A 25046-nucleotide genomic window follows, 5' to 3' on the forward strand; every position below is an offset into this window, starting at 1 on the left:
GCTCCAGGGGCGGGAGTGCCAAGGGCATCTTGTGAGTAAGTGGAAACTTCCAACCGCCTGGCCCAGGGCTCCTGGGACGGAGAACAGAGAGCAGATACGAGGCAGGACTTCAGCCCCTCTGGCCTTCTCCATACCTTTCCCACACTTTCCCCCTGTTGGGGGCAGTCCTGAAGAGGGGAGTGCAAGGTTTTGGGCAGAGTCAGGGGAATGACAGTGGGTCTCATCAGCAGGCCCACAGCTCCCATTTTATTTTTTGCCTGGGTTTATGTTGACAAGGAATGGGAGGTTGGGGGAGGGTGGGGAAGGGGCATGGGAACAAAGTCCATCCCCGTTTTATGAGCTCAGTGGAAAAGGCTGCTGAGGGCAGACTCTGCTGCCAGCAGAGCCACAGAGATGGGCTTCGTGAGTCACTGCTTGGTCCTGCAAGCTCAGCCCATACAGCCTGCTGTGGTCAACCGCCCCGGGCTGGCTCCAGGCCCAGCCCCCCAGGGTTCTCCCCTCGGCCTGTCTGTCCCCGTTTCTGTGTGTACCTTTGCCGTCCTGGGCTGTGCACTGGGTGGCTCTCTGCATCTTCTCCAGCTTCCTTTCAGGCACGGCCTCTGAATCTGCCTCTCTTCTTGTGACTCTGGCTTCTGTCGACTCACAGATGCGGAGCCTCAGGAAGGCAGGGGTGCTGTGACGCATCTCAGGCACCCCCGAGCGTTTATTCCGCGCCAGGCCACGTGCTGGAAGGACAGAAGTGGACAACATGTAATCTGTTTCCGTGACGCTTACAATGCACATTCTATGAGGAGTGGAGAAACCAGGGCTAAGCCCTGCCCCTCAGTGTGTCCCCGAACCTGTCCGCTGTGCCCACAGGTGCCAGGGTCTGCTAGGGCCTGTGGCTTGAGGCCTCTTTGCCTCTGGCATCGGGAGGACTATGTGCCCGGCAGCAGGTCTAGCCCAGCTCATGTAAGTGTGCCTGGGCGGGCGGGGGTGGGGGTGCTAATGGGCAGAGGTAGCAGCAGCAGAAGGGGAGGGAGGGAGCAGGAGCTGGTGACTCAGTGAGGGCGGCCCTGGGACAGAGCTGGGGAGGGAGCACTGGACCCAGTGCTCACTGAAGCTAGAGGAGGTGGGGAGGGAGGTCTGGCTAGGGGTTGGGGACGGAGCAGGGCAGCTCTGAGGTTCCTCTCTCAAAGCCAAACCGGGCCATGAAGAAGGCTCCTTGGTAGTGGGAGTCTGGATTCTGGGGGCTGGGCTGGGTGGGAGGCTGCTGTTTTCCCACTGTACCTACTCCTGATGCTCAGGTCCACAAGGAACACTCTCCCACCTTAGAAGAGGGAAGCCAGTCCACCCATTCTCCCCCTGCCCGGGGACCAGGGGTCTGGGCGTGCTGTGGGACTCAGCACCTTCTCCTCGTCACACGTCCCATCTCCTCACAATCTCCCCCACAAATCTGGGGGGAAAGGCAGGCCAGGCCCACACGTCCCAGAGGGACCCCGAACGTCAGAGCTGGGAGGGCTCTCCCCGCTTTCCAAGGGACTTTCCCCAGTTCAGGATGGCCTGGCTAAGGGTGAGAGAGGAGGCAGGGCAGGAACACTGAGCGGGAGTGTGACATCTGGGGTCTCCCTAGTCCTCACGGCAACCCCAGGAGAGAGGAATGACATTTTTCTTTACAGGTGAGGCTCAGAGAGAAGAGTACCTGGAACCTGGCAGCAGGTAAGTGGAGGAGCCGGGCCTGGGCCAGTCCACTGGCTCCAGGATCCCAGCCTTACTGGACTTTGTGGGGGAGGGCAGAAAGGCGTGGCAAGGGGGCAAAGGGGTGGAGGGTCTGGGCCTGGCAGGCCTGGGTCAGCTCCCACCACAGAGCCCTCACCACCCCCCACCCATCCTCCAGCCTGAAGAGCAGCCCTTTCCCAGGGGGTTGTCTCTCAGCGCCTGGGTCTGCGGACTTAAAGGAAGGTGGGGCTGCAATACAGGGCCCCTCACTTCCAGCCCCCGGGAGGATTCCCCGTTGGTCCCCAGCAGCCCCAAGCAGCCGGCTGGGCTTATGGAGTCTCCAGGGGTTCACATTTTCCCCCTCTTTGGGCATGCCTTGAGGGCTGTGAGGAGTGAGTGGTCTCCTTTTGCTGAGGCAGTGAGGACAAGGCAGCGCCCCTCTGCCTCCCCTCCGCCCCCTAGCGTGAGCAGACGCCCCCGCCCAGGCCAGCTCCGCGACCACCCACCTGCGGGCTCCCCACGCCACTCACCCTGGGCACCAAGGGGCCCGAGACGCCGAAACGCCGAGCGCGGGGCGCGCCGAGCCCGCGGCAGGGCAGGGTGGAGCGAGCCGCGCGGCCCGCGGTTGGAGTGTGGCGAGCAGGAGACGCTGCCAGGGGTCGGCGCCCGCTGCCAGGCGCCGTCTGCCGTCGGGACCCGCGAGGTGGGCTGTAGTGCCGTCCTCCGGCCCCCAGGGGGCGGCGCGGCGTCCTTGGCGGCCTGGCCTTCTCTCGCCCGTGGCCTGGAGGCGGCGCCCTGGGACGCCGCGCGCTCACGCTGTCGCCGCCGTCGGGGCTGCTGTCGGTTCGTTCGAGGCCCCGCTTGCGCCGCCACTCGAGCTCCTGGGTTTCCCGCGGCGCGTCCCCGGGGGGCGTGAGAAGGCACGCTCCGGTCCCGCGCAAGGGCCAAGGCCAGGCTGGGCCGGCCATGAGGCAGCACGAGGCATCGCCACGCGCACCCACGGGCGTCCGACCGGCTTAGTGTGGCCGTGGGGGCGCGTCCGAGGGTGGGGCCCGCCGGGCAAAGGCTCCTGGGAGCGCGACGCGGGCTGGACAGCACAGGAAACCCCTGACGTGCTTTCTCCTCCCCAGGTCCTCGGGTGGGCTGGCACCAAGCCAAACATCTCCTACTGCCTGTGCTCGCCGAGTCCTACCAGACCGCCGTCCCGGTTCCTGAATGAGCTGGGGCCTCCACACCGCGGTTCAGCCCAGCCCCCGCTTGTCCTGAGCAGCCCCACCCTTACGGAGGGTGATGGAAGGGCCCCTGGAGGATGGAAGTGAGTCCCCAGAGCCCCGGAGTCATGCCACCGACCGGCAGTTTACGGTGTGCAGTTTCAGGGATACCCGGGAGGAGGACCCCAAGCCCCCAAGCCCCACAGTGGGAGCAGCCCAGGGCAGAGGGCCACAGGGCAGCCCCTTGTGCGGGGAGCCTCAGTTATCCCCAGGACAGATGGCTGCGGCTGGGCCGGGGCTCAGCCCGAGCGGAGCAGTAGGAGGCCCCTCAGCCCGGGTGGAGGAGGTGGCCCCTGATGGCGATGGTGTGGAAAGCCTCCTGTGCCCCATGTCCTGCCACCTCAGCCTGGCACCGGGTGAGGGTGCCAGCCCAGGGAGAGGCTGCACAGGGGACTCGGGGCCAGACAGGGCAGTGCCAGCCGGCTTGGGCCCTGGGGGATTGGACAGTGACTCTGTGGACCTTGGAGACCCTTTCTTAGAGACCTCATCAAAGCTGCAGCAGGCAGGTAAGGGAGGCTGGGCCAGGGCAAGGAAGTGGGACGCCCTGGAGGTGGGTGTCAAGTTCCTCGGGGAGGTCTCTGGCCCTGCTCGGGCTGAAGTGCGGGTCTGCGGAGGGGTCTTTGGGTAGGTGGTCCAGTACAGACCCAGCGTTTCCTTTCCCAAGACTCCAATGGATGCCGTCTTCCTAAGCTTGCCGACTGCCTCCTGGCCCGAGACCTCACCTGGGAGCTGCTGGCCAGTGGCATGGCCGCCTTGCCAGGTAGCTTGGAGGGTCTAGGAGGTGGGAGGGGTGGGATAGCCCAGCTGGGCCGTGTTCACTTCCTCCTCCCTGCAGGGACTCGGGATGTAGAAGGCCGAGCAGTGCTGCTTCTGTGTGCCCACAGCCCCGCCTGGCTTCACCCCACATGCAGCAGCCCTGAACTCGTCCGCCTCCTTCTCTACTTGCAAAGCATCCCCAGGTTTGGGAGAGGAGGTTGGGGGACTGAGCCTGACCTGGGAGATGTCAGGATCAGGGACCCAGGTGCTGAACTGAAGCATACCCCTTTAGGCCCCAAATCCAGGCCCTGGGACTGACCGTGCTAATTGATGCCCGAATTTGTTCTCCAAGCTCTTCCCTCTTCTGGGGACTCAGCCAACTACAAGTGAGTAGAGGATTGTAGGCACCCTCGCTTCCCATTCCATGTGTGTAGAGTTAGGAACAGGGCTGAGCTCCGGTTCCTTGCAGGAAGCATCCCCAGGCGCGGTGCATCACGTGCTGCTAGTGGGAAAGATGCCGGAGGAGGTGCCTTCTGAGCTGCAGGTGCTGAGCCAGGTTGGCCAGGGGGGAGGTGGCGGTGCTTCCCCACCCGGGCCTGAGTCACAGCCCCTTCTTCTCCACAGCTTGCACAGGTGCCCTCTCATCAGAGCCTGCTGACACACATCCCCACTGCAGGGTTGCCCACTTTGCTGGGAGGATGCCTGCCTTATTCTCACCAGGCCTGGTTGGATTTCCGGATGGTCAGTGCCCTGGGGTTGGGGGAATAGTGGCTTATACAGGCCACATGGGCCAGTGGAGGAACCTCTCCTGGGCCGGCTTGAGCAGGACAGAGCTGGCTGAAGTGCCCTGGAGTCCATGAGGGCTGCCAGCAGCACACACACTGCTCTGGTCACGCTTCCTCTGCTCACAGCGTCTGGAAGCCCTACTGCAGAACTGCCAGGTGGTTTGCGCCCTGCTCCAGGGGGCCATCGAGAGTGTGAAGGGTATTCCCCAGCCCACGGAGTCTGGGGTGAGTGTCCCCTCCCAGCATTTCCAGAGTGCTCCCTGTCTGCCTCCTCCCCTGCCGTGTCTACTTCCACTGTCTGTCACCCTCCATCCTAGGAAGCTGGTGGGCTGCTGCGGCAAACAAGGGTCTTGATGCAGCAGGTGCTGGACTCGCCCCAGCTCTCCTGGCTACAATGCCAGGGGGCTGTGGAGCTGACATGGCTGAAGCAGGAGGTCCCAGGGGTGACCCTGAGCCCGGACTACAGGTAGGCACAAGCCCAGCCCAGCCTGCCATAGCCCATGCGAAGGACTCAACCAGCTGGCCAGAACCGGACAGGATTCAGGGTCTCAGGACAGGGTGGAGCATGGAATGGAGCAAGAGGATTGGCAGAGCACAAAGTAAGACCATGTACCCTGTACCAGGCCGGCTGTGGACAAGGCCGATGAGCTGTATGGCTGCGTGGATGGGCTGTTGCACCAGCTGACCCTTCAGAGCAATCGGCAAATACAGACGCTAGAGTTGATCCAAACACTGGAGGCCCAGGAGGGCAAGCTGCACCAGGTGGGACTGCTTGCCGAGGGGCCCTGCCCTCGGTCTGAGGTGTGGCCCTAACTACAGCGGCTGACCTCACCTTTCCTGCTTATGCCCCACTAGATTGAAGTGTGGCTGCAGCAGGTGGGCTGGCCAGCGCTGGAGGAGCCCAGGGAGCCCTCGCTGGACAGGCTGCTCCAGGCCCAAGGCCCTTTTGAGGAGCTGGACCAGGTTGCTCAGGTAAGTTTGGTCACGTGTTCATTCTGCAGATACTGTGTCCTCTGGGCCAGGGACTAGGAAGTCAGGAGTGAGTGAAAGCAAATCGATCCCTTGCTTCTTGGTCAGCCAAGGAAATCAGTTCTAATCAGAGGTTTGCAGTTATGTGTTTGCAAACTGGAGAGAAGCAGAGCAGGTGGTTCGATCTGCTCTGTAGTGAAGACCTGACCCAGCAACGATGTCAGCCAAGGTTTTTTGTTGTTGTTGTTGTTGTTTTTTTTTTTTGAATGACTTTTGAACTGAGAGCTGGAGGACAAGCTGGGGTCAGTCCAGCTGAAGAGGGTTGAGGCTGGGGTTTCATTCTAGGCTGGGGAGACAGTATGTTCAAAGATCCTGTGGCAGGGGTTGGGGGCCAGTGAAGGATTATTGCAGAGCAGAGAAGGGAGAGTGGGATAAGATGAGGTGAGTGGAGCCTGGAAGACTGGTCAGTGGCCAGATCACTGGGCCCTGTACCAGTGTTAGTTTTTTGTTGTTGTTGTTTTGTTTTTTTTGTTTTTTTTTGACAGAGTGGACAGTGAGAGAGAGAGAGAGAGAGAGGTCTTCCTTTACCGTTGGTTCACCCTCCAATGGCCGCCACGGCCGGCATACTGTGCCAATCCGAAGCCAGGAGCCAGGTGCTTCTCCTGGTCTCCCATGCGGGTGCAGGGCCCAAGCACTTGGGCCATCCTCCACTGCACTCCCGGGCCACAGCAGAGAGCTGGCCTGGAAGAGGGGCAACCGGGACAGAATCCGGTGCCCCGACCGGGACTAGAACCCGGTGTGCTGGCGCTGCAAGGCGGAGGATTAGCCTAGTGAGCCGCGGCGCCGGCCCCAGTGTTAGTTTAAGGAAGAGAATCGCATAATCATATCTGTGTTCTAGGACTATCTAATACAGCCTCAGTTTCTAGTTAGACAGTGATGTGAAGAGTCCAAAAAAGATGCACTTGTAGGGTCCGTGTGGGAAATCGGAGAGGTCTATGAAAATTCATAGAAAATTCATTTTATGAAAATACTATGCATTGATTTCAAATTTTTTCTGCACCAAAAGAAACTCATGTTTCAGTTCCATTTCCATGAACTTTCTGAAGTGCCTTGTAAGGCTTCTCTCAGTAACACAGAGGATTGGTTCTAGATCCCCCTATGGATGCCAAATCCAAGGACATTCAAGACCCTTTTATAAAATGGCATGGTATTCGCATATAATGTACAGGTGTCATCCTCTGTAGTTTAGTCATCTTTAGATTGCACATACATAATTTACCTAACACAGGTCGGTGCTGTGGAGACAGCTGTTGCTCTGTATTGTTTAGGCAATAATGACAAGGAAAAAAGCTTGCACCTCTTCAGTATAGTTTTTTAGTCTCAGAAACACATGCATGCGGAACCCCGGGATGCAGAGGGCTGACTGGAATGTCGTCTGTGGCAAAGAAACAGACTGGACAAGTGGACGGGGCGGGTGCTTAGCCTGACAGCTACGATGCTGGTTGAGACACCAGTGCCCCACACTGGAGTTACCTGGGTTTGATGACCTGACTCCAGCTCCCATTCCTGCTCTCTGCTAATTCAGACCTTCCCAGGTGATGGCTCAAGTAATATTGGGGTCCTGCCATCTACAATGGGAGACATGGATCGGGTTCCCGGCTTTGGCCTGGGCTGTTGCAGGCATTTAGGGAGTGAACCAGCAGATGGGAATGAGATCTTGCTCGCTTGCTTGTTCTCTGCCTCTCAAATTTTTTTTTTTAAATTAACGAGTTGATAGAATTTGATGGTTGACTCATATAGGAGGGCATGGGAGAGGGAAGTTGTTAAGGATGAGTGGATGCTGTTCTCTGAGAACCAGAGAAGGGCATTCATGAGTCCAGTCCTGGGGCTGCTTTTGGGTGACAGGGAGGTCCTTGGATCTTGGACCTGGAGCTCAGGAGAAGTCTGGCTAGAGTGAGTCACTTGGTGCGTATGGGTGTGTGGGTGACACAGTGTGGTCACACAAGATTGCCTGGGGGGAGAAGTGCACTGGCTTCAGGAGCCCCAGTGTTTAATGGCCTGGGGAGAGAAGGGGAGCAGGAGGAAGAACCTCCAGAGGACAAGGGGAGCCCAGGAGAGAAGGTGGAACGCTGTTGAGGTAGAGTTGGAGGCCTGAGAGGAAGGAGGAGTGGGAGTGGGTGGCGGGAAGGTCTCCACCATGGCGGAGCCCTGATGGCTGACATGCAGACATCACTGGAATAGATCTGGGTTCAGGGTTTGAGATGGCTGAGGCCAGTCTGTCTCTCCAGGAGCAGATCAGGCGAGGGGAGAAGTTCCTGCAGCCCCTGGCTGGCTGGGAGGCGGCCCAACTGGGTCCTCTGGGGGCGCGCTTCCTGGCCCTGCAGGCCCAGCTGACCGACTTCTCTCAGGCTTTGGCCCAGCGGCGCCAGCGGCTGACAGATGCGGAGCGGCTGTTTCAGTTCCTCAAGCAGGTAAGCGGGCAGCCCTGACCTAGCTCTGTGGTCGGTGGGGTTAAGCGGTGACTGTCCTGCTCTGCTCTCTCCTTGTCTTCAGTCTGACCCCAAAGTCCAGCCACTAAGGATGTAGCCTGGGGCCAGCATCCTGTGTGGATGGGTGGTGGGCAGAGGGGCAGAAGGCTCAGTGGATTTGGTGGGGGTCTTCCTCTAATGTCTGTCTGGCCTTGGGGTTGCAGGCTTCGACGTGGGCTGAGGAGGGACAGCAGGTATTGGCCGAGCTGGAGCACGAGCGCCCAGGGGTCGTGCTGCAGCGGCTGCAGCTGCACTGGACCAAGCACCCTGACTTGCCTCCTGCCCACTTCCGAAAGATGTGGGCTCTGGCCACAGGGCTGGGTTCAGAGGGCATTCGCCAGGAGTGCCGCTGGGCCTGGACACGGTGCCAGGACACTTGGCTGGGCCTGGACCAGAAGCTAGAGGCTGCACTGAAGCCAGCACCAACGGGTAGCACAGCTAGCCTGCGTGCCAGCAGGGTCCCCGCTGGACCTGCTATCCCTCCTCTGAGGAAGGCCTACAGCTTTGATCAGAATCTGGGGAAGAGTCTCAGCAGTGAGCCTGGCCACTACTGCCACCGTGTGGCCGTTGTTACCGCCTGCCGCAGGACAGAGGCTGGAGAAGGTGCCCAGCCGGGGTCATCCCCTGCTATGCCTCTACCAGGCCCTAGCTGTGACCCCAGGAGCCCTAACAGGTGCAGGCAGTGGACAGGGCAGGGAGGGTACTGGCAAGTGAATGTCTTAGGTCCTCACTCCGCCTACCTGGCAGGCTACAGCTGGTGCTGGCAGAGATGGTGGCCACGGAGCAGGAGTATGTACGGGCTCTTGACTACACCATGGAGAACTACTTCCCAGAGCTGGACCGCCCTGATGTGCCCCAGGGCCTCCGTGGCCAGCGCGCCCACCTTTTTGGCAACCTGGAGAAGCTGCGGGACTTCCACTGCCATTTCTTCCTGCGTGAACTGGAGGCTTGCACCCGGCACCCACCCCGTGTGGCCTATGCCTTCCTGCGCCACGTAAGCCATACACTCTCCAACGAGCTTGGGGTTAGGAGGAGAAGCAGGAGAGATGCTTGAGTTACTGGCAAGAAGGCTTCTGCTTTAGAGAGAGCAGGTAGCTGTGAGGAGCTCATGTTTGAGCCGAGGCCAGGGCAGGAGTGGACAGGGTTCCATCCAGAGGAAGGAGCCCTGGCCATCAAGGAAGAAACCAGTGGACCTGGATGAGTGTAGTGAGCAAGAGAAGGGGGGTGGAGTCTGAGGTGAGGTGAAACCAGAGAGAAGTTCTCAGAGCCAGGGAAGGTTCCGTCTGGGGGAGGGGGGGAGGCAGGGAGCTCTGCAGAGGGCCTGTGGGTAAGCCCCTCTGGCCGGATCACCCCTCATTCAAAACAGGGCAGTTTGGCTCTGAGGGGAGACCTCTCTGGAACCATCTGTTTGGCACTTTGGCCCTTTCAAGTTGAAAGTTGGTCTGGCCCAGGGGGCTAGCCTTTAGGGGCATCCAGCCCCCTCATACCTGGGCTGAGCTTCTTATCCTCATAGAGGGTGCAGTTTGGGATGTATGCACTCTACAGCAAGAATAAACCTCGCTCCGATGCACTGATGTCCAGCTACGGCCATGCCTTCTTCAAGGTAGGTGAACCTGAGACTGCAGGAGGAGTAGGATAGGGAGAGGACCCTGAAACCACTTAGTGGTCTCCCACTTACCCGGCAGGACAAGCAGCAAGCACTGGGGGACCACCTGGACTTGGCCTCCTACTTGCTAAAGCCCATCCAGCGCATGACCAAGTATGCACTGCTGCTGCAGGAGCTGGCGCGGGCCTGCGGGGGCCCTGTGCAGGAGCTGAGTGCCCTGCGGGCAGCTCAGAGCCTCGTGCACTTCCAGCTGCGACACGGCAATGACCTGCTAGCCATGGACGCCATCCAGGGCTGTGACGTGAGCCATCCCAGGCTGTGGTGGGCAAGTGCTGTGGGGGTGGAAGAATGGAGGAGGGGCTGGGCACCCGTCACACCCCAACTTTGCAGGTTAACCTCAAGGAACAGGGGCAGCTGGTGCGTCAGGATGAATTCATGGTCCGTGCTGGGCGCCACAAGTCCCTGCGCCGCATCTTCCTCTTTGAGGAACTGCTACTCTTCAGCAAGCCTCGCCGTGGGCCTGCGGGTGTCGACACGTTTACCTACAAGCGCTCCTTCAAGGTATTCCTGCCCAATCCTGGCTCCTGCCCCTTGCTGCACAGCCCTCCCAGCCCTGTCCCCTGCTTCACCGAGAGCCTCTCTCCTGGCCACACAGATGGCAGACCTTGGCCTCACCGAGTGCTGTGGGGATCACAACCTGCGCTTTGAGATCTGGTTCCGCCGCCGCAAGGCCAGGGACACCTTCGTGCTTCAGGCCTCCAACTTGGCCACCAAGCAAGCCTGGACGGCTGACATCTCCCGCCTGCTCTGGAGACAGGCTGTCCACAATAAGGGTGGGTCCCTCCCTGCCCCCTACTTCTCATCACATTCCCCTCTGTGGGCAGCTTACAGGGAAAGCCCAAGGTCTAGGAGACACTTGGCAAGTGAGGAAGCGGCCCATGGACAACAGCCAGGGCAGCGGAAAGAGCTTCAGATGGCCCCGCTGTCACCGTCCCTGACTCTGGATGCAGTTTCAACCTCTCTGAGTATCAGAGGCCATATCTCTAAAAAGGGAATTATGTCTCCTGCCCCATGAGATTGCTGGGAGAGAGCCTGCCACCAGAAAGGCCGAGATGGTTAATCTGCTGGATATGGGTAGACAGGAAAGGCTTATTTAAAGGCCCCAAGGGTCGTGCTGCTGACCAGAGGGGCCCAACTTCTGCCCTCTCTCATCCAGAGGTGCGCATGGCTGAGATGGTGTCCATGGGTGTGGGGAACAAGGCCTTCCGGGACATCGCCCCCAGTGAGGAAGCTATCAACGACCGCAGTATCAACTATGTCCTAAAGTGCCGAGGTAGCGGGCAGGCTGCCGGGGGGTGGGGCATGGGGAGTGGAAACCGTGGAGACAATGTGGACCTCCGTCTGCCCTGGCCCATGCTGGCTGCAGGGCCTCAGGGCAGCCGGACCCTCTCTCTCCTGCAGAAGTTCGCTCTCGCGCCTCCATTGCTGTAGCACCGCTTGATTATGACAGCCCTTACATGGGGGCCTCAAGCTCCCTGCCCGGAGACCCTGCTTCTTGCTCTGTTCTGGGGCCCCTCAACCTGCACCTGTACAGAGATCCAGCTCTTCTGGGCCTCCACTGGCCCCTGTATCCCCACAACTTCCCAGAGGAAGCATCATTGGAGGCTGAGGCGGAGCTGGGCAGCCAGCCCTCCCTGAGTATGTCCCAGCTTAGCCAGAGGCAGGAGGTGTGGCTTGGGGTCTTGGCCCTCCCCGGTGACAGCTCACTGAGGCTCCCTCCCTAGCTCCTGAGGACTCCGAGGTCTCATCCCAGTGCCCGTCAGCCAGTGGATCCAGTGGCTCCGACAGCAGCTGTGTGTCAGGGCAGACCCTGGGCAGGGGCCTTGAGGACTTATCCTATGTGAGTGCCACTTTACCCTAAACCCACCAGCCCCTCCCCAGCCCTGCTCAGGCCTGTGGCTGCCTTTCCTTTGGGTGAAATTGGGGGTGGGTAGGCTAAAGCCATTCCCCCAAAACTCCTTTGGGTCCAGAGCCAGGGAAACACACATTCATGGCTGGCCTGGCACCACAGGTCTGAGCCTGGACTTGAAGGTGAGCCGTGAATCCAGCAGTCTGTACTTCCATGGAACACCCTCTGGATCTGCTGTGACTGCACCGGAGACACCTGCACACACCTGCAGTTGTGCTGACCACCCTCTCTGAGGTCTCTGGCTGTTGACTGTCATGGGACCTCTGCAGCGGGGTTGGCAGCTGAGCCTGGATGAGCACCCTGTCCCCAGGTTGCTGGCCTCATGTCCCTATCTCTCCTCTGCAGTTCCCACTCCAATTGTGGTTTAGGAATCAGCTAGGGCAGTGTTTTTCCACGCTGTAGGTTGGTGAGGCATCATGTGCTCTAGGCAGTGCTGGGGCTGTCCCTCACCCCGAGGAGGACACAGGTGGGTTCTAAGCAGCTACTTCCCAATCCCTAGCCTTAAAGCCAAGCTCCCCAAAACACAGAAGCCAGCCCACCCCTTCTGGGCCCTTACCTTTGCCTGCTCTGGCTTCCAGGCTTAACCTCTCTTTCACAGGACCAGTTTGGTTATTTTGACTTGATGCCTTTTGAATTGCTTTCAGTTAGAGTTGTCTAAGTTATCTCATGATTGTTAGGCCTTTGGCATCTCAAAGAAGGAGTGTAGTAGGCCCTTGACTCGTGATTTACTTTTATTTGTTTATAATAAAGATATACTGATATGTACTCTTGGATGGGCACATGCATTTGGGTGATTTCTCTGGGGGTGTGCACAGGTGGTATATCCAGGTACCTTAGCCCTCTTGTAAGTACTTGCCCAGGACAGAGTAAGAGACAGACCTGGACAGGCCCCTCTGGATGAGCAGGTCCACACAGCGGCCATACTTCCTGGCGAAAGGCAGTGTGAGCTGCAAGGAAAGGCAAGTCTCACCCCTGACCTGGCCGGCTGCCTGCTCTAGCTCCGTGTGGTGGAGGGCCAGGGCCAGGGCCTGCCCTGTGGTTGGGACCTTTGTATGCTAGGGCTCGGTTACGCCCAAAGGCATCTCGCAGGGATGCGGCTAGGAGTGCTACAGGGAATTGAGCAGAATGACCAGAGAGTCATAAACATTTCTTGCAACTGGTTTTCTACTTTTTTTTTTTTTTTGACAGGCAGAGTGGACAGTGAGAGAGAGAGACAGAGAGAAAGGTCTTGGCCGGCGCCGCGGCTCACTAGGCTAATCCTCCGCCTAGCGGCGCCGGCACACTGGGTTCTAGTCCCGGTCGGGGCACCGGATTCTGTCCCGGTTGCCCCTCTTCCAGGCCAGCCCTCTGCTGTGGCCCAGGAGTGCAGTGGAGGATGGCCCAGGTGCTTGGGCCCTGCACCCCATGGGAGACCAGGAAAAGCACCTGGCTCCTGGCTCCTGCCATCGGATCAGCGCGGTGCGCTGGCTGCAGCGCACTGGCCGCGGCGGCCATTGGAGGGTGAACCAACGGCAAAGGAAGACCTTTCTCTCTGTCTCTCTCTCTCACTGTCCACTCTGCCTGTCAAAAAAAAAAAAAAAAAAAAAAAGAAAGGTCTTCCTTTGCCGTTGGGTCACTCTCCAATGGCCGCCGCGGCCGGCGCACCGCGCTGATCCGATGGGAGGAGCCAGGTACTTATCCTGGTCTCCCATTGGGGTGCAGGGCCCAAGCACCTGGGCCATCCTCCACTGCACTCCCTGGCCACAGCAGAGAGCTGGCCTGGAAGAGGGGCAACCGGGACAGAATCCGGCGCCCCAACCAGGACTAGAACCCAGTGTGCCGGTGCCGTGGTTTTCTACTTTCTAGTCATAGATGTTGATTTCGCCTTTATAATTTCACTTTTAGAACAGAGGCCTGCTAGCGATTGGGCACTATGTGTTTGTGATGATATTATAACAATATATTTGTTTAATGAGAAATTAGCTAAATCCTTCCCACCTACAATGCTAACATTATTTTTAACGATTCAGGAAAAAACCTAAACCCTTGATCATTCCTTTGTTCTTATTGAATATTTTCTTCCTAAAGAATGCTTTAAATCAGCTTAAAATATGAATGTATAAAAATGGTGACATTCAGATTCTGTCCCGGTTGCCCCTCTTCCAGGCCAGCTCTCTGCTGTGGCCAGGGAGTGCAGTGGAGGATAGCCCAGGTGCTTGGGCCCTGCACCCCATGGGAGACCAGGAAAAGCACCTGGCTCCTGGCTCCTGCCATTGGATCAGCGCGGTGCGCCGGCCGCAGCGCGCTGGCCGCGGCGGCCATTGGAGGGTGAACCAACGGCAAAGGAAGACCTTTCTCTCTGTCTCTCTCTCTCACTGTCCACTCTGCCTGTCAAAAAAAAAAAAAAAAAATGGTGACATTGCTGGCACCGTGGCTCATTTGGCTAATCCTCCACCTGCAGCGCCGGCACCCCAGGTTCTAGTCCCGGTTGGGGTGCCAGAATCTGTCCCAGTTGCTCCTCTTCCAGTCCAGCTCTCTGCTGTGGCCTGGGAAGGCAGTGGAGGATGGCCCAAGTGCTTGGGCCCTGCACCCGCATGGGAGACCAGGAGGAAGCACCTGGCTCCTGGCTTCAGACTGGCACAGTGCGCCGGCTGTAGCGGCCATTTTGGGGGTGAACCAACAGAAGGAAGACCTTTCTCTCTCTCTCTCTCTATGTCTAACTCTGCCTGTCAAAAAAATTTTTTTTTAAAAATGGTGACATCATGGCTTGGCAGGGCAAGGTGGTATCCCTGATTGACAGCACATGAGCCAGGCTTGGGCTCAGGCTGTGCTTGCCCAAGAGTGGCTGAGGTCATTAGTAATGAAGGCACAGTTGGTATCACTGGAAGAAAACTTTAAAAAAACAGTGGTCTGGGGCTGGTGCTATGGTGTTGTAGTCTAAGCCTCCACCTGTGGCGCTGGCGTGTCCCAGCTGCTCCTCTTCCCATCCAGCTCTCTACTTAGGGCCTGGGAAAGTAGTGCCATTTGGGGAGTGAAACGGATGGAAGATGTCTCTCTCTGTATCTCCCTCTCTGTAACTCTGCCTCTCAAATATACAAATAAATCTTTAAAACAAAAAACAAAACCAGTAGCCTGAACACTGCTTTTTGACTACTCTGGATTGGTTAACGCCAACCATTGTTTATCCCACCCTGGGACTGGGGTCCAGTGGCCTATCTGCCTCCAGCCTACTGGGCGGTGCTGGCTTGGTCTTTGTACAGTAAGGCTCAGGGTCGCCATTCCCAATGGGGTGCAGGTGTCCTCACCTCCACCCAGCTGTACAGGCGTTCCTGGGTGTGCCGGTCATCCTTGAAGCCGGTGATGGCCAGCAAGTCCACCACAAACTGCTTGGGGCTGATGTGCAGGGTCTGCCAGAAGGGCCCCCAGTCAGGCAGTGCTGGCGGCACCTCCCAGCCTCGCAGAGGGAGATGTGAGCAGGGACTCTGTGGGGCCTGCAGGGGTCAGGGACGGGAACTCCAAATCTGCCTCTTGCTCCATGCTCAGTCCAGATGACACTGCCCTTCCTGCCACCCTTCTGCCCCGACCTCTTCCCCTTGACCCCCTTTCTCTGTTTTTTTGCTTCCTCTCATCTTGTACCACATACTGCAGGGCAAGGGGACAGATGGGGAAGGTATGGGGTGCCCCTGGGCTTGGGGCCTGTCATACATACCCACAGCCGGTTGGCCAGGGAGACCACCTTGGCTGTGATGGATTTGGGGTCCTTCTGCCTGATGGAATCCAGGATGATGTCAGTCAGGAAGCGGTGACACTTTTGTGCATAAAACATCTCTTCCCAGGACAGAGAGAAACTCAGAAAAGTCACTTCTGTGGAGGACAGAGGGTGGATATGGCCACATCTGCCCAGAGCTAGGGCCTTAGAGACAGCCTGGAGGAGGGGAAAGGTGTGGGACTCCCAAGGGACCCATGCTCCCTGAAGTGGCCTGGATAGGGTTCAGGCATCTGCACGAGGAAGTGCAGGCCCAGGCCTGGCTGCAGCACTCACCTCGGGGCTGCGGGAAGGCTGTGGGGGACATGTTTCGGAGGTTGTCCATCTGTGTGGTGTAGATGATGCTATCCTCAAAGAACATGCAGGAGCCGTCACTGCCCACCACTGGGGGGTGAGTCACTTTGAGGATGATCCCTGGGCTGTCCACTTCAGTAGCCTCAGGCAGAGGCTGCTCAAGGGCAGGGCTTTCTGTGACAGCATGTGAGGAGGGACCTCTGGTGAGCACACACCTGTATACACAGTCACCCCACTTTCCAGCTGCTGTGGCTAGTTTTTCACAAGTGGCCTCTCCTCCCTTCACTGCCCCAGTGAAACCCAAACCCTGAATTTTGGAACTCTGAAGAACTCTCCAACCCCCACTGTTGAACTAAAACTGGTACCAAGCAGGGGCTCAGGCATCTGTGCAAGGAAGTGAAGAGCCCAGCTGGGGGCTGGAAATCTATAAAGCAAATTTATAAAATCTATAAACAAAATTGTAAAGCAAATCAGTGATTGGGGGGCAATCACTGATGCCCGTGGGCTCAGAGCAGATGTTTGTCACCCCGAAGCTTCACAGACCAACCTGAGGCTCCTAGAGTTCACGAAGGCCCCTGAGGCAGGGCCTGAGCCTCTCAAAGGGAAGGTGACAGAATACTGGAGGAGGAACTTTGGGGGAGCAGAGGAAACAGCCTGGCTGGGGTTCTCAGCAGCTTCCCCAGACCACCACTGCCCCAGGCCATACGCATTCTCTCAGCCCAGTTCCCAGGGACCCCTTATCTTTTAGGCTCTTGCTCCTGGGTGTCTCAGCATCTCGCTATGTGTGCTCTTCCTTGAGTTCTACTCTGTCTGCCCACCTCAGTAAGGGCACATCCCACCGCCCCTTGAAACCATCTGAGCTAGAAACCTGGCCCCTCCCTGGCCTGATCTCCCACCCCACCCCCTACCCCCACCTCCCCACCCCCTCCACCGCCTCACCTTTCTCTGAGCCTAGAATGGACTCCAGGCTTTGAGCATCCCCTCCTGCTGCTGCATTTCCTGCACTCCCAGAGCAAGCTTTCTGTAATGCTCACGTGACCATATGACCACTTGTTTAAAATCTGTCTACTCCACTTAGGGTGGGAACAGGGCACTGCATTCCGAGCTGAATCCCGAAGACCTGTCCTGGATGAGTCCTGTCTTCAGCCTCGGCTCCTATCACACCTGCACGTGAAGCCTGGCCTCCAGCTAGCCATGCCCTGTGCTCCACAAACACCTGGGCTTGTCCTTTCTGCTCCTGCTGACACCACAGCCTTCTGCCTCCTTTGTACTCCTACTTCCCAGGCTCCCTCAAGCCGGGCCATGGTGCCAGTCATTGTGGTCTGCTGCCTGGCTCAGAGCAGGTCTTGATGGGTGGGGGGCTTTAGTCTCCTTTTTTCCCTAACTCTGTGGTGTTGGCCAAGGGGTTTGCCTTCTCTGCTGTACACAGACTTAGGTTGAGGATGGCAGGGACTTACCTCTCTCCTTTGGCCTGTGCTTGCCCCAGTCCTTCAGAGTGACAGCTCTTTTCACAGGGAAGTATGGCTTAAAGGTTGGCTCTGGTCCCTTGTCTTTCACGCCCGCTCCAGCCCCCGCCTGTGGGCCTGGATCCTTCTCTGAGGCTGTGCAATGGGCTTTCCAGGCAGCAGAGGTGCTGGGTTGGGAAGCAGCCTCACTTGCCAAGGGGAGCTGTGGGGCGGCCTCCTCCAAGGAGCTGCCCCGAGGTGCTGTCAGGGGCTGGAATTCCCACTGTTTGCAATTCACCATGTCCCATTCCCTCACTAGGGAGATGAGTTTTTGCATGGGGGTGACTGGAGGGTCTTTGGTTTCAGGTTTCTGTGTGAGGTTGATTGTGGTGCACTTTTTCTTGGGGGGACTCTCAGGGTGGCCCCCCCAGTGTCTGGGGTTGGCACACAGCCCCGAGCAGTGTGAGTATGTGCTAGAACTGCCTGCTCTCTTGGCATTTCGGCACAAGGACATCTGGATGGCCCGGGTGTACTGTTCAGCTTCCTCCATCTGGCTGGACCTGGTCAGATTCCCCTTGGCCTTGTTCCATGGAGTCCTGTCATTACAGTCTTCGAAGTCCACGGGCATGCAGGCTGTGCCCTGGGGAGGAAGGGGCAGATTACCTCTGGGCATGTTGTGTATCAACAACAAAGTCTTGCCCAAGATCTAATTAGCTGGCCTGTAAGACTCATCTGCTCACCCAGAGGAATCCATCCCTGACATGGGTCATCTGAGCTTTGCTCAGTCTGAGTGGGGATGATGGCAACTCAGGGGCCTCTCATACTCCAGTGGGGACATCATCAGAATCTCAAGGCATAAGTGGCCAGCACACCGGGTGGCCGTTTGGATGTGCTCTTTCGTTTTGCCACAGCCCTCAGTAGCTGGGCCTGGCCTCCGAACCCTGTGGCAGTGGTCTTTGAGAAAAATGGCAGTTAAAGAAAACTGTAACTTACTTCTTTGGCATCTCTACTAAACTCTACCAGTGACCCTGGCCCTTCTGTCACCACATGCAGCCTCCGGATGGGAAATGCTTCTTCATTTTCAGATTCTTTCTCCTGGGTCCATGATCTGCAGAAACCAAGGGGGTAGGCTAACGAGCAGAGGCTTCCATCAGCTCATTGCCAGTTGGTCAAGCCTGCTAGTCAGTGGTGGGACAGAGGATCTGAAAGGGTTTCATTTAAGTCACTGGCAGTGCTGGGCCTGCTTCACTCCCTTATCCCCAAGAACAGGTCCCACTAAGAGCTGAGATAGACTCAGAGTTCAAGCTGCACATCTGGAATCCAGAGTGAAGTTTTCTTACTTGTATGCCTCACATTGTGCGAGGGCTTCTGAGAGGGACGGAATGTGGTATTCCTCCACCTCCTGGCAGAAGAGGGGCCACTCCCTGCAAACAACAAGGAGATGTCAGATGGGGCAGCTGGGGTGGGAGTGTGGGTACGGTGTAAGCCCACAGAGTTGCTGCCTTGAACACCAGTTCCCGTGTGGGAAATGGTAAAACCTCCTCCCGGAAAGCTGCAAACGGAGGCTTCCCCTGCTGCAAAGGAGGGATCAGCCTTGGCGATATCACTACGCCTTGCTTCACTTACTTAAATTCAGATGGCAGGAACAGTTTTCCGAGTCTCAGGAAGTTGAGAATGTGTCGGAACATTTGGCCGTCCCCGTGGATGAGCAAGGTCTGCCCATATGTGATCCAGTACACTCTCTGAGGGTCGGACAGCAGTTCTGGATACTGGAGGGGGTTGACACCAGGTTCAGTTAGTCCTGAGGGCTGAGGCTTTAGTAAGGGGCAGGTCAGCCTTCTCTCACTGCGTCTTCCCACCCTTGCTGGAGCAGAGGCTTTGGGGTTTCCATCTCCCTTTCTTGTTGGCTACAGGAGCAGAGCATGCAGGGAGAAGCACATGTCTGCTTCAACTTTTGCTGCTCTATAGAGCACCTTCTCAAGGCATCGGGAACCCTACCCTACCTCCATCTTGGCTCAGGCCCCTCAGAAATGGCTTCCTTCATACCCAAACTGCTGAGGGTCTTCCTAGCATGCTGTTCATTCCATTTCTGCTCACAAGATAAGAGCATTCCAGGCTGTGGATCTAGGGAAAGTCCTTGTTCTAAGCAGGTGCTGGAGGCTGTGTGAGGGTCAGGTGACAGGCCCCAAAGCAGCTCAGGCAGGAAAGTCCAAGGGAGAGGAGGGCTGGGCCAGCAGTACCTTCAGCAGGGTCTGCAGGGTGGTTGCATACCAATGGCTTCCAACATAAACTTTGATGATCTGTTGGGGGGAATACACAGTGATCTCTGCTGTCCACTCCTCATCTGTGGAAACCAATGACAGTGACATGTGGCCAGAGGAAGTTAAGTAGAACATTTTGGTCAGTACTATATAGCATGGTAAGGATCAATATGTTCATCAGTCACATGGCATCGCCTATTCAGATGCGGCAGGAATCCCTGATGCCAACCTCTGTGCTGCTCCTCAGAGTACCATGGGTGGTGATGGGCTTGCAGTGGCAGCTTTGAGTGTCAGCTCATGACTCTGGGGGTGGGGGGGGCAATCCTACTTGAGCCACCTCCATCAAGAAAGCTGACCTGATGATGTGATCTACCTACATTGCCAGCTGCCTCAGGTTTCTGGCTGGCTGTGTCCTGGATGTTTAGCTTTTCTTGGGATCACTCAGACTGGAGCTAGGAGTCCCTCTGGATGGGCCCATTGTTTAGTAAATATCATAAGGTCAGGGCTGGCATCGTGGTGTGGTGGGTTAAGTGGCCACTTGTGATGCTGGCATGCCATACTGGAGTTCTGGTTCAAGTCCCAGCTATTCTGCTTCTGATCCAGCTTCCTACTCAAGCACCTGGGAAGGCAGCAGCAGCAGGTGACCCAAGTACTTGGGCCCCCGCCACCCATGTGGGAGACCAGGATGGAATTCTTGGCTCCTGGCTTCAGCCAGGCCCTGCCCTGGCTATTGCAGCCATTTGGGGAATGAGCAGCAGATGGAAGCGCTCTCTCTCTCGCTCTCGCTCTGCTTTTCAAATACATATTTTTTTTTTTTAATGTTTTAGGGTCAACACATCAAATCCTTGCCACTTCTGAGATTAACTTTCTAGCTATGTCTGGATATTGGGAGCTCTGTGCTGGGAAGATGAATCCATGACTATTTCCCTGGGGGTGACTATATTTAGGCCTGTTTTTCATGTTTGGGGACCAGTTTCTTTCCTTTTTCTTTTTTTCTTTTCTTTTTTTTTTTTTTTTGACAGGCAGAGTTAGTGAGAGAGAGATAGAGAAAGACAGAGAGAAAGGTCTTCCTTCCGTTGGTTCACCCCCTAAATGGCCACTATGGCCAGTGCCCACGCCGATCCGAAGCCAGGAGCCAGGTGCTTCTTCCTGGTCTCCCATGCAGGTGCAGGGCCCAAGCACTTGGTTCATCCTCCACTGCCTTCCCGGGCCACAGCAGAGAGCTGGACTGGAAGAGGAGCAACTGGGACAGAATCCGGTGCCCCGACCGGAACTAGAATCCGGTGTGTCGGCACCACAAGCGGAAGATTAGCCTAGTGAGCCGCGGCACCGGCCTTCTTTTTCTTTTTAAAAATCAATTTATTTATTTGAAAAGCAGAGTGAGAGGAGAGATCTTCCATCTGCTGGTTCACTCCACAAATGGCTATAACATCAAGGACTGGGCCAGGCTGAAGCCAGGATCCAGAAGCTTCTTCCAGGTTTCCTACATGGGTGCAGGGGCCCAAGCATTTGGGCCATCTTCCACTGTTTTCCCAGGCACATTAGCAGAGAGCTGGATCAGAAGTAGAGCAGCCGGGACTCAGACCAGCACTCATATGGGATGCCTGTGTTGCAGGCAGTGGCTTAACCAGTTATGCCACAACGCTGGCACCCTACTAGGTTCTTTTGAAGCAAATTTCAAACATCTTGCCACTTTATCAATAAATGCTTCAGCAGATATCCCTAAAAGATAAGGATTCTTTTTTTATTATAGTGAGAGAAGCACAAAGACCAAGAGACAGCTAGACACGAGAGAGCGCTTCCAGCAGCTGGTTCATACCCCCTAAATGCCCAAAATGGGCAGGACTGGGTCAGGCTGAAGCTGGGAGCTGGAAACTGAACCCAGGTCTCCCACGGGTGGAAAGGAACCCAATTACTTGAGCTGTCACTACTGCCTCCCAGGGGCTACGTTAGCTGCAAACTGGAATTAAGAGCCAAGGAGCATATTGAACCTGGGTATTCTGATAAGGGGCACAGGCACTCTAACTGGTGTTTTCATTGCTAGGCCAAATATCTGCCCCAGGATTCTTTTTTTGTGATTTTTTTTTTAAATAATTTTTTAAAATTTATTCAAGAGGCAAACAGAGTCCCAAGGGGTGAGTTTCTACTGAGCTTTGTACTGAGGGCAGGGTGTGTAACCAGATATACAATCAGCACCTGGGGGCAAAGCAAGGTTTTCTTGGGGACCTGTGGGCCTCAGAGACTGGGTAGCAGCCCTGGCTATACTGCCCAAGAGTAATTGTGGGCTTAGCGATGAGAGGGGGCACTTAAAATGAAGGCTTCCCTTTAGGGAGAATCCACAAATGTCAGTTGGCTTCCCCTTCCTCTCCCATCTTCGGTTTCTGGTTGCACCCAACTCATCTTTTCTCTCCAGGCCCCCAGACCCGCCCCAGTGCTAAATTAAAACCCAGAAGCTCCTCATTTACTCAGCACGTCCATGGGTGCCAAAGTCCTCGGCTCCAGATGAGTCTTCAGAGCCACTTTCATTGGCTCATAGGTGATGTCCCTCTTGTCCAGGAAAGCACACAGCTCATACACCTCGGAAATGGTCTCGGTCAGGGGCAGCCGACAAGTCCCCAGCCAGTTCCTGCCCAGAGGAAAGGTCTGTCACAAAGAAGCTCACTCAGCAGCATACCCTGAGAGACCTTTCTGTGTCTGGGATGCTCTGTCAACACCACCTCAAGTTTGGCAGGTTCCCCGATTTAACTGGCAATCTGGCCATACCTTGAAGGACACTGGCCCAGCCTTTTGGAACCCAGCTGGACCTACTTCAGAAAAACCCTTGTACATGGGCTCACGTCAAGGCTCTGGGTCATTTCAGAGTCCAGAAGCCAGGTCAGGGCCAGGCCACTCCCTTCCTACCCCCATAGGCATCTAAGACATTTCCAAAACTGTGGCAGCCTGCTGGGGTCTTGAGAGATTAACAGCCTGTGTGCCCAGGAAAGACCCTGGGGTCTGACCCCTCCCCTCCTTCCCCCCTCTTCCAAGGCACTTGTCCTTTGTGACTTTAAGGTGGATGTCCCTGGGAGAGATGAATAATGGTATGGGCCCAAAGGGGTAAGACAGTGTTCAGGGCCAGCTGGTCCTCTCCCCAGGAGCTCAGGAATACCCACTTCCACCTTAGTGCCAGCATATTCATGTTCAGTGACCCTAAGCATTGTTGCACTTTTCTGAAGTTTACCCTTTTATAAAACTGGATTAGGATCCATACCCCTTGCATAAATGGGAACATTCTAAACTCAGCCTTCAAGGCAGGGGTCAGGTAGCACCTCTTTTGGGAAGTCTGCCTGCCTTACTCCTGAAGGGAATGCCCCGGCCCTGGCCTCTGAGTTCAGTGTGCCTCCAAAGGATGGGCGCAAAGTCTCTGTAGAGGGGTCTGCATATGAGGGGGTAGCCAGTGCCGCAGGGTCTGACTAGGATCTGGTTCCTTAGACCTAGCACAGAGCTAGAAGCAGAGAAATGGAATGGAGAACAGAAATATCAAACAGTCTGAAGCCAAGCCCTGTCCTCTGAGGTCCTGAGCTGGTAGTGGCAGTGGGAGCAGGTAAATGATGGGCTGGCCCCTCTGGCTTGCAGCAGAGCACCCAGGCTGTCTAGAGAAGGGCAGCACCCAGCCTGATGGAACCGAGCTGTCCCCACGTAGGGCCTTACTTGACATGCTGAAAGAGGACCCCATTGCCCGTGATGTACAGCCTGCTTCCGTCCAGCGTGCTCTCAATGCGGAGCTGTCCCAGTGCGGAGTCTGGGTACTTGACCAGCAGCCCCAGGGCCATCACGTACAGTGGCTTCACGGATTCCAGGCCGGCTGCACGGCCCCCCTTCCCAGGGCTTGGGGGAGGGCAGGAGGTCCGGGAACAGCCACCTGTGCGGGGAGCAAAGGCGGACTCCCTGACCCCCGTGGTCACAGCTCTTTTGCAGGCTGCAGCTCCCTTCCTCCTTCTGCCCCTTTGGCTTGGAGGCAGCTTCTTTCCTTGCCTGCTCCCTGTCTGGGTCTCCAAGTCACCATGATGTTTTTGTATGTTCAGCCAAGCTTAGAGGTCAAAACTGTCTGTCAGGAGGTGAGGCAGGGTAGGGGACTCATCTATAGTCTCACCAGCACCTATATTTCAGAAAATTCAGTTGAGCAGCCGTTGAGCCCCAGCTTCTTCAGGACTCCCCATGGGTTCCAAGCTCCATTCTGACTAGGACAGTGTAGGGATCAGTGACCCTAGTGCAGAACCCAGTGAGTGTTACTGCCTTCAAAACTCATAGCCCCTCTCGCTGACACCCTCAGGGGAACTGTCTGCAGACACACTCGGTAGTGTTTATTTTCTGCTTGGATATTCGGGTGGCTGGCTCAGGGGTGGGATCTGGGCCACCTGCAGTGGGCACGGGGCATAGGGCACAGTTCTTACAGCCCCTGGATAAATGAGGCAACAGGGACTGGAGGGCAAGCTGCTGGGGGTTTTCCTGGATCATCTGTCCTCAGAGCAACCTACAAGAGTCATGGTGCTATCACTGGCCCACAGAGACACTGTGCCCTGGGAGGCTAATTAATAAGTCCCTTACCCTAAATTATGAAGCTAGACATGGGCAGCTCTGGGTTTTGAGGCCAGCTCTGTCCCTCTCTAAGGCCACCAGAGCTGTTGGCCTTAGTTATAAAGCTTTATAAAAGTCTAAGCCACACTGTGTGGGAGGAGTGCCGCCCAGTTTCCAGAGCCTTCCTACCCAGCTCCTCCCACCTCTGCGCTCATCGCACAGAGCAGACACCAGTCTACCCAGATCACCATGGTCCCTAGCTCACCCCTTAAGTGGACTGTAAGGCCCTGGGACAGGCTGGAGGCCTGCACAGGATACTACTCTCCCCACGCTGGGTGAGACTCCATTTGCCTGGGCAGAGGGTGGGAAAGCTGGGCCTGAAGATCAGGAAAGGCCGTATCCCCCCAGGGTGATAGTCTGATGATAGCAAGGCCCAGCCTCTCACGTGTAAGGCAGTTGTCCACCTCCCCCAGGATGACAGTCTGATGATAGCAAGGCCCAGCCTCTCACGTGTAAGGCAGTTGTCCACCTCCCCCAGGATGACAGTCTGATGATAGCAAGGCCCAGCCTCTCATGTGTAAGGCAGTTGTCCACCTCCCCCAGGATGATAGTCTGATGATAACAAGGCCCAGCCTCTCACGTTTAAGGCAGTTGTCCACAGACTCAGATGCCAGCTGAGGCCTTAGGAGGTAGCTAGCTCCCTGCAATATGTGCAGCAGCCTTCGCAGTTGTGCAGGAGTTGGCAAATGGGATGAAAAAGGACAAATCAAAACCAAAAGGGAAGGGGGTAAACTGGAATGAGGCAGAGATGGGAGCACAAAGCCTGCACTGGATGGTCAGGAAGTGTCTGGAACAGACTAGAACAGGCACGGTGGCCAGGGTTGCAAGGTGGAGGGCAAGGGAATTTACTGCTGGGCAGGAGAGTGGAAGCACTGGTGGGAAATTTGCCCAAGCGTCCCCAGGGCCTCCAGCTGTGCCCAGATGGGTGCTCATCCCTTCTAAAGCAGGGCAGCCCAGCCTGGCCCCTGGAAGCCTGCCTTCAGGCCCAGCCTCCCTCCCCAGGACATTCTGGCCTGGCTTCCCCACCTCAACTGGGCTTCCCCTGCTCCGGGCTGGGCCGGGCTCCCTGGGCCCCTGGTTAGCTGCCAGCTACCACTCAGTG

The 25046-nt window shown here is 56.8% G+C and overlaps 2 protein-coding genes across 10 annotated transcripts in view; one reads left to right on the top strand and one right to left on the bottom strand.

The window, feature by feature from the left end:
* The first annotated feature begins 1589 nt into the window (after positions 1-1589).
* PLEKHG4 (pleckstrin homology and RhoGEF domain containing G4) lies at positions 1590-12347 on the top strand. 8 transcript variants are annotated; one of them, XM_089320239.1, is made up of 22 exons: positions 1590-1698; positions 2829-3013; positions 3634-3729; positions 3805-3928; positions 4018-4111; positions 4195-4269; positions 4350-4466; positions 4637-4735; positions 4828-4976; positions 5134-5272; positions 5366-5482; positions 7768-7950; positions 8172-8680; positions 8755-9001; positions 9521-9610; positions 9693-9914; positions 10004-10174; positions 10269-10446; positions 10830-10946; positions 11075-11311; positions 11398-11513; positions 11685-12347. In XM_089320239.1, exons 2-22 carry the CDS (start codon positions 2989-2991, stop codon positions 11688-11690), a joined length of 3111 nt encoding a protein of 1036 aa, XP_089176365.1. In that variant the 5' UTR covers positions 1590-1698; positions 2829-2988; the 3' UTR covers positions 11691-12347. The 8 variants fall into 8 exon arrangements, 6 of the variants coding, with proteins under 6 accessions (XP_089176365.1, XP_051703120.3, XP_089176363.1 ...); XM_051847160.3 differs by lacking the exon at positions 1590-1698 and having other exon boundaries at positions 2855-3475; XM_089320237.1 differs by lacking the exon at positions 1590-1698 and having other exon boundaries at positions 2855-3475; positions 9786-9914.
* Positions 12296-25046, bottom strand: part of KCTD19 (potassium channel tetramerization domain containing 19) — a 35127-nt gene continuing 22376 nt past the window's right edge. For both annotated transcript variants that reach the window (XM_089320242.1, XM_008257451.4), the window contains exons 6-16: positions 23018-23228; positions 21793-21953; positions 19307-19410; positions 18693-18835; positions 18407-18490; positions 18060-18174; positions 17079-17706; positions 15604-15795; positions 15271-15425; positions 14867-14968; positions 12296-12529 (exon numbers count right to left, since the gene is read on the bottom strand). In XM_089320242.1, coding sequence (XP_089176368.1) covers positions 12416-12529; positions 14867-14968; positions 15271-15425; positions 15604-15795; positions 17079-17706; positions 18060-18174; positions 18407-18490; positions 18693-18835; positions 19307-19410; positions 21793-21953; positions 23018-23228 — 2009 coding nt within the window. In that variant the 3' untranslated portion in view covers positions 12296-12415. The remainder of the gene's footprint in view (positions 12530-14866; positions 14969-15270; positions 15426-15603; positions 15796-17078; positions 17707-18059; positions 18175-18406; positions 18491-18692; positions 18836-19306; positions 19411-21792; positions 21954-23017; positions 23229-25046) is intronic.

The sequence above is a fragment of the Oryctolagus cuniculus genome, chromosome 18, assembly GCF_051225735.1.
Source record: "Oryctolagus cuniculus isolate XC-2025 breed Fujian yellow rabbit chromosome 18, ASM5122573v1, whole genome shotgun sequence".
Taxonomy (NCBI): Eukaryota; Metazoa; Chordata; class Mammalia; order Lagomorpha; family Leporidae; genus Oryctolagus; species Oryctolagus cuniculus.

Excerpts from the sequence above, each read along its gene's own strand:
- PLEKHG4 (XM_051847160.3), top strand. The coding sequence starts at position 2,989 with ATGGAAGGGCCCCTGGAGGATGGAAGTGAGTCCCCAGAGCCCCGGAGT. Across the intron at positions 4,270-4,349 it reads AGGTGCCTTCTGAGCTGCAG|CTTGCACAGGTGCCCTCTCA; the intron begins GTGCTGAGCCAG and ends TCTTCTCCACAG. Across the intron at positions 4,467-4,636 it reads CCTGGTTGGATTTCCGGATG|CGTCTGGAAGCCCTACTGCA; the intron begins GTCAGTGCCCTG and ends CTCTGCTCACAG.